The sequence below is a fragment of the Nelumbo nucifera genome, chromosome 1 (assembly GCF_055504915.1).
Source record: "Nelumbo nucifera cultivar China Antique chromosome 1, China Antique-T2T, whole genome shotgun sequence".
Lineage (NCBI taxonomy): Eukaryota > Viridiplantae > Streptophyta > Magnoliopsida > Proteales > Nelumbonaceae > Nelumbo > Nelumbo nucifera.
Genome location: NC_142649.1, coordinates 101,643,370 through 101,654,966, shown reverse-complemented (window position 1 = coordinate 101,654,966; position 11,597 = coordinate 101,643,370). Strand labels below are relative to the sequence as shown.

The 11,597-nt window shown below is 33.9% G+C and overlaps 1 protein-coding gene across 1 annotated transcript; it reads right to left on the bottom strand.

The window, feature by feature from the left end:
• Positions 1-211: 211 nt before the first annotated feature.
• Positions 212-2,873, bottom strand: LOC104611953 (gamma-glutamyl peptidase 5-like). Its single transcript, XM_010279258.3, has 3 exons — positions 2,476-2,873; positions 704-853; positions 212-578 (listed from the first exon to the last, which is right to left on the bottom strand). The coding sequence occupies exons 1-3, from the start codon at positions 2,782-2,784 to the stop codon at positions 303-305; spliced, it is 735 nt and encodes a 244-aa protein (XP_010277560.1). The 5' UTR covers positions 2,785-2,873; the 3' UTR covers positions 212-302.
• Positions 2,874-11,597: the final 8,724 nt, after the last annotated feature.

The window sequence follows — 11,597 nt, the reverse complement described above, 5'->3', positions numbered from 1 at the left end:
CAAACAAATAATATTTCAATCTCGCTGGCTGGTGAATGGTGATATATGTCCGTGTTTTATTGGCGGGTCACAAGAGATTCTTCAGGAAACAATTTCAATACTCAATGGTGTGGGGCGTGGTATCTCTCTATTTTACGATTATCGCTGACTCAGACACAGAGGCGCATAGCCGTATTATATCAATGGACATAAAGATCAGAACAAGTGAGTATAATAATAAAAAGGGTAATTCTTGATGTGATTATGTACAAATTACATGGGTGATCAATGCCATTGCCAATGGTAATTGAATTTACTTATTACTACAACAGAAGACGACCCTTGAGGAAGGCTTTGCAGAGTCGCTTCCAGGCGTCGCTGTCTGGGTCGCGTTGCTCCACGTTTAGCTTGGCCAGCTCAAGTTGGGAGGCATCAACCAGGTTGCGCTGATGGAGACGGTCGACGATGTTGAGGAAAACGTCCTTGGTGTACTCGGGGTGGCCCTGAATCCCCATCATGTGATCCCCATACCTGAACATCTCCACCCCTGTCTTGTCAGACCGCGCCATCACCTCTGCCTTGGGAGGCAATTCCTTCACCTACATTCAATTCACACCATTGTCTCATCTCCCTACTGTCTCTCTCTCTCTCTCTCTATATATATATATATATATTAATCACTTTTAAGTCCAACCCAACAACAAGAGGCAACCGAATTACAGACCTCATCTCGATGGCATTCGATGATGGGTAGGCGGGGCGGCAATTTGAGGGCGGAGAAAAGCTTGCTGGGCGCCAGGTTGACGCTTCTCACTCCAATGTCCCATCCCGACCCTGCACGTCCCGTCTTTCCTCCCAATGCCCGGCTCAATATCTGCTACCACCACTTCCACAATTCCTATCACCTTTTCATTCTTTTATATCAACAACATACTATTAACGCAAGCTTCGTTTGCGATTGTGAGTCTCTTTTGTACTTGAGTAAGCTAAAAATCGGCAAAATTTTTGTTTGAAATAAATAATCGTTTTAAAATGCACAAAAAACCTTATTTAGGCCCGTCTGACATGTGCAGGCCGTGCGACCCACGTTTTCGTACTTTCCCATTTACAAATATACACATACACACTATAAAAATGCTTTTGAAAATCCCATTTAGGCCATAAACAATACTAAGTGCATCATAAATTAATATAGGATGGGTGAGTTGGTGAGTCCCATGATGAAAAATGAAAAAAAAAGCAACCCATGTTTCAAATTAATAACCCAGCCCGATGTACATGATTTGTCTCCAGCCAATCCGGGCTCACCTTAGACTGTGTCGAATGAGATGGACAGAAAATTGAGTGCACAAGCCAATATTCACTATGGGCCCCATTTGTACTGGCTCATGATCGGCTTCCATCAGGGCAAACCTGTGCCCGCATCGTTCTAACAATCCTTTCATACCTTGCATTGAGAATATCTTCCCATGAACTAAAGCATATACTTAAGGAGATATTCTCAATGCAATGCAAGGCAGTAAAGGCTGAAGCCGATTCTACGATTTTGTACTTGGGTAAATAACTCTTTTTTTGTTGGTGCAAAAAAATTCTAAAAAGAATTATGGTTTATGAGGTGAAATAAAAAGCCCTAAATTTCTAAAACATGATGGGACAAACTTGTCCCTTCATTTATCATTATATAATTTCACCTGATTAATCAAAAAGGCTTAAATGATTTATTGAAATATTTAATTAAAATTAAGTATTAACATTTACCCCCGGATAACTGTATATACTTGGATAAATGATTGATCAAAAGGATAAAATAAATGATAGGGTTAAATGGTTAAATTCTCTTTTTAGATTTTACCACACATCCCGTAACTCTCGTTCCCTGCTTTTTTTTGCCTAGATAGAAATAACGGGGTTTGAGGCTTTCGGCATCGTATCGACCAGATAGCAATGTGACATTAGAGACTCAACGGTACCCCCCCAATTTCCTTGCCGGTATTGGTCAGATAATCGGACGGATATGAGGCCGCCGGCACTTCTACGTGCCAGACCGAGACCGCACCTGACAGGTTCACGCTGGATTTCCATCTCCTCACTCTATCACTCATCCCACCCAAAGACAAAAGCCTTACAAAACACATCATTTCCCCATTAAACGGGGCTCAGACGTACTAGATGACCATCATGCCCTTCTCCGGCTTTTCTTCTACCATCTTTTTAATTATCTTGGGTAATCAGCTCTTAGGTAGGTTACTTTAGTCCAACTGAAAATCCAAATCCTCCCCTCTGTCTTAAATTCTGAACCCAAATCAAGACGATTTGGATAATCAGATAGAAACAAACAGGAGACATGCATGAACAACAATCAGACCGATCGCGCCAATGTATTAAACAAAAACGAAATTAAACGATAAACCAGATCTGCAATATATCTGAATATTCATAAATTCCATCAGAAACAGCCCTTTCTTGGTTGTTTGTTGGTAGAAAAGACGCCCATACCTGGTGGCCAAAGCAAATGCCCAGAACCTTCTTCTTCATGGAATCCAACTTGTTCAGCAGATTGATCAGCTTCAGGATCCACACTTCATTGCCGTGAGCGTCGCTGCAGCTGCCCGTGAGCACGAACCCGTCGTAGGAGTCGAGCTTATCGTCGTCGGGGAACTCGTAGGCGGCCACCTTGTACCTGTCCCAGGTCTCGCCGTCGTCCCCCAGCATTCCCACGAATATCCCGAAATACCCGCCGTAAAGCTTCTTGACGTAGTCCGAATCGTCGGCGCAGAGAAGAACAGCGAATCTTTTCTCACCCATTTCTTCGAATCCCACCAATCGCCGGACGCCCACGCCGCTCTTCTCCGACCCCCCCTCTCTCTCTCTCAATCAGAAACGAAGAAAGTATGCAACTGCTGGGCTGCGCAACCGGCCTATTTAAGCGAGCGCGTTTCCGAAAACGCCCAAAGTTGGCCACCCTAATTTACGACTATACCCTCTCCTGTTTGGGGATTAAATTCCCATATAGCAAGTTTACACAACTGCCGTCGTTAAGTCATAATTGTTTAGCTGGAAGCCTGGGAGTGGAAACGCACTGCCTTGTCCGGTTGTCCGTAGCGATTATGTGGCTTTCTTTCTTTGGTTGATTTTTAATGCTTCGTTTGTTATAATAATATTAAATGTAAATTATCATTTATTTTTGTTTCAAAGCAACGATACTTTAAAATAAAATTAAATCAGAATTTACATTTTTTTCTATGTGCATTCCAATTAGTACATGCAAAATTGCACTACAATCAAATACAGCCTTGTAAATATATGTTTAATTAGACAATTAGGCCTAATTAAAAAAAAAAGAAGGATCTTTTTGGTAGTTCTCAGTTCTCACTTCTGACTTAAACCACGTTAAACTGTAGAACTCAAACGTGGCACTCTCTCAATGCCACCTTGCTGCTATCGACGGAAATACCCTTTTGTCGGAAAAAAAATAAACATAAGATGTATAGCACGATTCTAACCGGATTCGATTTGATAAATATCTGAATTCGATTGATTATTTAATTTTTATATATAATATTAAATATTAAATATATAATTAAATTATATAAATAATTTATATACTTATATGCTTTATATAAATAAAATATTTATTTTATATATTAATTAATTACCTCAAATAATTAATTGGTTGAATTCGATTCAAGTCGAATATTCAAATATTTAATCAAATTCAAATATCGGTTGGATATCGAATCAAATTCGGATATTATATTTTCTAATCGGATTCAAATTCGAATGTTGCCAGATTTGATTCAAATTCAATCATTTTACACCCCTAGTTTTGCTAGTAGCAGATCTGATCACCTTGTATGTAGGGTTTTATCACGACTTCTTCATATATAATGTGGGCCCCACATAAGGGTGATCATAGGCAGGGCCAGGCTTACGCACTTATGATAAGTCTTCGCCCAAAATATAAGTCGGGCCAAGAATGATCACCCCTACGTCCCACACAAAACAGCCTATAAGTTACGTTGGTGAAAAATCCGGAAAGCTCAAAAGCGGGGTTGTTTAGGATATGGTTTTTAAACTGCAGTTGACTTAGATGGTCGGACCGTTCATCCAAAAAATTGTTCAGGCAACTGTTTTTATTTTATCTTAAATTCGGCCTTTGGTAAAAAAATGTTGAATCAGTCAATGATTTATTGACCCGGGCGGTTGAACTGTTGACCCGTTCAATGATTTTGGCTTTTTTTATTTTTAATTATTTTTTAATTTTGTTGTCAAAACGGGCTGTCCGTTCGAACCGGATGGTCAAACCGTCAACCTGGAAACCGGTGGCCAAAATGGTTCCATTTCCGGGTCGTTTTTTTAGAACCATGGTTTAGGAAGAAAACTGGCTTTTTGGTCTTCTTTAGTTCTTTTTCTTTTATTCCTTTTAGTTCCCATTTGGGAAGACACTTCGACGCAATTGAACGAGTTTAGGTGAACCTTTAGCTCAACCGTCCCAAACCGGCCCTTAATAACTTCTTCAAAGTGGTTCAATAAAAGTAGCTCAATCAATGCGTTTTCCCATGGTTTTGAAAACCAGACTGGACCAGATGGTTGGATCGGAAAAGGGAACCGGTCAAGTGAACGTTTCCGTATTATCCTAGAACCGTTATTTTGCCCAAAACCATTGATTTGGTTAGCAAACCGCTGACTCGGGCGATCGAACCGTTCAAACTATCTAACGGTTTTGACTTGTTTTTTTATTTATTATCAGAATGGGCCATCTATTCAGTTCAAACGGTTGAACTATTTGACCCGAGAACCGGATCCTGACCAATTCGTTGTCCGGTTCAATTTTAAAAACCTTGCTTCTTCCCTCCCAAATGGGCCTTAGACTTTTAGCAATCTCCTCTTTTTTTTTTCATTAAATTGGATTAATTAATGGATTAAGAGTTCACATCTACGCCCCACAACGTCCCATATCACATCCCTGTCGTGTATTAAGAATATCTTCCGATGATAATATTATCGGTTCTGATACTATCATAAGGAGATGTTCTCAATACACGGCGAAAATGTGCTGTGGAACATTGTAGGGCACAAATCTGAACTCATGGATTAAATAAGATATAAAGAAAACGAGAAGACATGATCCCCATAAACGTCGAAAAGCCAAATCCGGTGCCTTCGTTGAAGGAACAAACAAACAGTACCATTAATCCAAATCATATTCACCACCCCAAGAAGAGGATTCTCAGAGAATTAGTGTTCGATTTCCGTTGACAGACAAGTAGGGAGAAAGTTAATTAAATGCTGGTTGTGCATTGCTTTTTTTTTTCTTCTTTCATTTCGCTTTCAGCCGTGTCAAGCGTGGGCTGGCCGAAGCCGTTTTATAAAGTGTTTATCTACGTAGATTGCCCAAAAGAGGAAGTTAACCAAAACTTGTTGATCTATTAATAAAAGCTTCGAATTTAGGGTTTTATTACCGCATACTGTTTTTAGTACTAGGGATGTGATGGGGATCAATAGGCGAAAGCTTGACAAAAGAGAAAATAGGGATTAATAAAGACAATGTTTTGACGCTGAATTCAATTAAGGTGGTATCTTACCCATTTATAAAAAAAGAAGAAATGGACGAATCGTCCAACACTTTGATTTTATATTTTCAATCCTATTCTTTTAGAATGCGAGAATGGAACAAATAGAGTTTGTGGGTTTTTAATTTTATTTCTCACTGATTTCATATTTTTAATCCTATTTCCTCTTAAAAATGCTTGAAGAGAATAGATTCGTCTAACACCCTTATTTTATATTTCCAATCCTATCCTATCTCTGATTTCATATTTCCAATCTTATCCTCTCTTAAAATGCCTAAGAGAATGGGACAAGTAGAGTTTTGACGAACACCCTAGATTACAAATGTTTGGTCTATTTTTAGAACAGCTCCAGTCCAACCAGATTAGTAAATGAGATAATTAATAAATTACTAATGCAGTAATTAATAAATAAGTATATTACAATAATCTATAATTAATATATTAATTAGCAAGGCAATAATTATTAAATTAGAACAATTAAAGCATTACTATTATTAATAAATTTATTATTTATAATTATTAATCAATAATATTCATTTAAATTTACAAAAATAATAATAGTAATTTCTGAAAATAAATACAAATAATTAATTTATTAATAAATTACTATTAATATTTATCAGTAAATCATTATCAATAATTTCTAAAAATTTTAGTAATTGATTGTTGGTAAAAGATATTGAAATAATTACATTTCTAAAAATTATAATTATGATTTCAGATAATTATAAATTATTGATTAATTTCATTCGAAAATGAAAGATAGTTTGGTGTAGTTTTAGGAAATTATGGATGATTTATTGATTATTCATTAGATTACTGAAATTATTGAAAATTTATTGATTATTCAATCAATAAATAATTATTGAAAATTAATAATTGATTATTCAGAAAATTAGCGTAATTCTCATTATTAAATTTTCAGAAAATTATTGATTAATTTTAATTGAAAATAACAGATAAGTTAGTGCAATTTTGGAATTTTATGACATTTTTTTTAATATTTGGAATATTATGGAAAATTATTGTAATTATTGAAAATTTATAATTATGTTATCATAATTTATAATTATTGATTTTTTATTATTATCAATGTAATTATAATTATTATACTAAAATAATTGTTAGTGCAGTTTAACTAATTCCTTTTTTTATAATCTCAAATAGTAATTCCTATTATCTAATAATTTTTGAAAAACTAATAATAGAAAAAACTTTGAATCTTGATTTAAAATAATGGAAATTAATAGTAATAATTATTGTTACATAAATAACAAATTTCCATTTTGTACCAATTCCAATAATGTAATTATTAAATTACACAAGTTTCCATTATTTAATAATAATAATTACTGCAGAATTATAAATTACAATAAAATCTGTTATTTGAAATTACTATAATTACAGTAATTTTGAAATACAGAAATTCCAATAATAAATTTTAGTGTAATAATTACAGTTTTTTTTCAAAATAATTTTATTACACTTATAAATCTTATTGGAATTTTATTGTAATAATTCAATTACAATAATTATTGTAATGAAAATTTTATTTCAAATTACAGATTTGTTTTTCATATTAACTTTATTACAGAAATAATTATCTTTGAATTTTTAGTGTAAATTATTATTTTATGGAAATTTATAACAATAATTGTTATTGAAATTTTATTGATGATAATAATTACAGTAATAATTATCATTGGAATTTACATTTTCAGAAATTTATTTATGTAATTTTATTGGTGTAGTAATAATTATTAATAGGGGTGGATACGAGCCAAGCCGAGCCGAATATTTGACTATTCGAGCTCATCTTGACAATAAAACATCAAGTTCGAATTCGGGCTCGAGCTCGATTCGAACTAGAAATATCAGTTCGAATTCGACACAAAAAAAAACATTTATATTCGAGCTCGGTTCGGCTCGAGCTCGAAATGATCCGAGCCTACTCGAGCTTGAATTCAAACTCGAATCCAAGCCTATCCGAGCTTGAATTTGAGCCTACCCGAGCTCGAATTCGAGCTCAAATCCGGATGAATGTTATTATTCTTGTAGAAAATCAGAATTATCCTCATTTCTAATTAAAAAATGACCTGTAGAAAATCAGAATGAATGTTATTATTTTTCAACTAAAAATTACAGATTTCAAATAACTTTTTTCAATGGCGTGGATGCAACTTGCAAGACGAACCAAAATCACAAAGTCCCTGTAGAAGCCATAAGAAAATCCGAAAGAAGAAGAAGAAGAAGAAGAAGAAGAAGACCTGTCGCAGAGTTGCAGATAGTAGGTAATCAATCCTCTTTGGCGGCGGCGTCTTCACTTGTTGCACACTCACACAGTCGCACTCGCACTTGCTCTCTACTCGTCTCTCACAGTTGCAGACTTGCAGTTTTGTGTTTGGCAGTTTTGTCTCAAACTAGTTTGAGTTTGGCAATTCAAGTCTTCAAGATTCAATTGAGGGTTTTCTCTTTCCCTTCCATCCTAGGCATTAGATAAAGTAAGAAAATATAAAATACAATAGGGACCACAATCATGTGTACACCAATAAATTTAAATATAAATTATATAAGTATATACGAATATTATATATAAATATATATATATATATATATATATATATATATATATATATATATATATACGAACCGAATTGCATAATATTCAAGCTCGGCTCAATTAGTAAATGAGCTCGGTATTCCAGCTTGAATTCGGTTTGAAGCTTGGTCTGGACCGAGCCGAGCTCGAATATCTCGTGAAAAGCTCGGTTCGCTTCCACCCCTAATTATTAAGTTACATTAATTATTATAGTAAAGTTTGTTATTTTCAAAATACTGTAATTACAGTAATTTTGAAATAACTGTAATTCTAATAATTATTATTAATGTAGTTAAATTAATTATTTTTTCAAAATAATTATTACACTAATAATTATTATTGGAATTTTGGTGTAGTAATTAAATAGACTAATCATTATAATAAATATTTTACTATAGTTACAATTTCTTAAAATTAATTTTATTACACTAACAATTAAATTGTGTTATTTTCCAGAGAAATTACTAGAAATCAATGAATATACAAAATTTTCAAGCAATAATTTCTTTATAAATGTCATTTAAAATTATAAAATTGAAAAATAAAGTCAACAATTATAGCTCCAGGAAAGAGTTGCTGGAGTTTGCAAATTGGCAAACAAAATATCATAATTTTGGAGAAGAAAGTAAAAAATATATTAATGTAATTTTTGGAATATTTATTTAAAATGTAGTAAATAATTATTGAAAATTATTAGGATATTTTGGAAATTTGGGAAATTTTATTACATTTGATAGATTTTGGAAAATTATTTAAAAATTGTGTGATTTTCATTTTAAATTATTAAAGATAAATTAGTATTGGTAAAGGAAAACGGTAATTTGAACCAATAATTACACAAATTATTTCTGGTATTAATATAAATTAGTATAATATTGAAAAGTTTTAGAAAAGGAAATTATTAATTAACTTATATTGAAAATAAAAGATAAATTAGTGTAACTTTGTAAATAATATATTTAAAAAAGAAAATAAATTATTTAATATATTTAAAAAATCAATAATTTAGTATATGTACTTTTGAAAATTTACCAGTGGCCGACATTCAATATATCCTTTTGATCCTTTTTACCAGCAAATTAGAGATTGGTTTTCCTGTGCATCGCATGGGTCCCCTACTAGTTTACTTAAAAAAATTGAATGGGGTGTTCAGTCAAATGGACATGGTGTGTTTTAAAATTTAAACCATTGGGCCCCTTTATGGGAGTTGATTGATCACATCTATATTTGGTAGTATCATGTAGGGTTCAGATCTGCTGCCCATTCTACATCCCTATTCACGGGATATTACAACTGTGCATTAAGAATATCTCCTTTATCATTTATAGGAAGATGTTTCCGATGGTGTTTTGTGGGTAAAGAAAGAGGAACAATTTGTGGGCAGTAGATCTGGAGTGTATCATGCATGCTTGATTGTCTGGTATGACTAATTGATGGATTCCGTTGGTAAAATCTCTGAATCGTTGTAATGGAGACCTATCATTTGGGAGATCTGATGTTTTTACAGTCACCTTAACCAACCTTCAAAATTTTGCAGCAAAACAATGAGACGTGCCCCTTGTCATTCATTGCCAAAAACAGAAATATGTACTTTGGTCAGTATAGGAGCGATTATTTGGGGGGGTTTTTACTGTTCAGTCCACTTTGAGAAATTAGGTGCGAATTCGAAATTGATGCCAATTCAGAATTCTGAGGTGGAGTGCAGTCTACTTATCTCTTTTCTTTTCATCTTTCAATGGATTCAAAAATCAATACTTGGCGATATTTTAAACATTTACTATAGATCATTCTGGAATTGGAATTGAATGAGATACGTATATGATCCATTGATCCAGACCATACCTCACAATATTATATATGAAATCCGATATAATAGGTCATTTTATGATTATCAATGGAAGTTGGAAAGATGGATGTTGAAACCTACTGAGTGCGTAGTGCCTAGATAAAGAACGGTCATGTGGTGAAAATTGAGATGACATCTCCCCCCCATAAAGAGCGCCCCACATGCATTGGAAACATCTTCGAACTGGATTGGGATATATTGTGGGGCGCATATGTAATTCATGAAATTTGGCTTTGCCCTTAAAAGTGGAAATAGAATTTGCTCCTCACAGAGCGCATCTCACACCAATCTCACAGTCATATCCCACCCTGTATTGGAAACATCTCTCTACGAATAACAACACAAAGTACATGAAATATTTTTAATATACGACTCAAAGGTGCTGTGAGGTTTATATGAGGAGTGCTCTGTGAGGAGTAGATCGGGACTCTTAAAAGTGGTGGTGCCAAGTTAGAGACTTCCAACCCACTGAAATAACATATGTATACTTTTTCGAACACTTGTACTGCTTTTTCTGTAATTTGTTTTGGTATTACAACTAAGAAATCCACTGCTTGCACAACTTTTTCTGTACTCTGTTTTACAGTAATCACCTGTTTCAGATGAAAGTTGTAAATTAACATGGATTTACGTTCTCAACTTCTAGGATGTAATAAAGAAAAGAAGAATAGAATAAAAGAAATAGAGAAAGGAAGGAAATGAAAATAAGCATTTTCTCTTTTTGGTCTGTTGAGAAAGGAAGAAAAATGAGAGGAAGATCAAATTCCATCCAACTGACGTTACCAATATGTTAGGTCTCTTTGGTTTGTGGTTGGAATTGGAATAAGGATAGTCTATGACCCCTTTGTTTGGTTCAGATGAAAATCAGAATCAGATTTCATAAAAGATGCATGACTCTCAAGAAAAATTGGTGTCAGGTACAGAAAATAGGGTTGGGGGGGGGGGGGAGGGGGGTGAAGGGTAGGTTGTTTGTCTTTTTTGGGTAAATTGCTGAAATCTCCCTTGAAGTTTTTGATCATTGTTGAAACCTTCCTTAAAGTTTATTAATTGCAATCACTTTTCCTAAACTTTTTGATACAATTGCAAGTAGACCTCCTTTGGTAGAATCTTCTAAAAAGGGGCATGATTGAAAACGTCCAAAATACCCATAAATTTACTATGGAGGTTGGTTTCTACTGGAAGAAAACAATATGAACTTTATGAACAACAAAAACAAAGAGAATTGTTACAACTTTACATTTTAGTGATTGATATGAAGGGAAAATTTGGAAGATAAATCAATTTCAGAAAAGAGACCGTAAGGGTTTGGGGTAGCGATTCATATGAATAGAAAATTTGGAAGATAGATCAATTTCAAAAAAGAGATTGGAAGGGTTTGGGGTAGCGATTCAAAATTGGAAAAAAAAAACATTTTTGTCAAAAGTAGCTGCATGAGTATCTTGGACATTTTTGTGCTTCTTTTTAGAAGATTCTATCAAAGATGGTCTATTTGCAATTATGTCAGAAAGTTAAGAGGAGGTGATTGCAATTATTAAATTTCGGGAGAGTTTTAACAATAACCAAAAACTTTAGGGGAGGTTTCAGCAATTTACCATTTTTT

What these genes read in the sequence shown, in the direction of transcription:
- LOC104611953 (XM_010279258.3), bottom strand. Translation starts at nt 2,784, where the DNA reads ATGGGTGAGAAAAGATTCGCTGTTCTTCTCTGCGCCGACGATTCGGAC. An exon ending in GCATTTGCTTTGGCCACCAG is followed by an intron (nt 854 to 2,475) that starts GTATGGGCGTCT and finishes TGGTGGTAGCAG; the next exon opens with ATATTGAGCCGGGCATTGGG. An exon ending in TCGAATGCCATCGAGATGAG is followed by an intron (nt 579 to 703) that starts GTCTGTAATTCG and finishes AATTGAATGTAG; the next exon opens with GTGAAGGAATTGCCTCCCAA.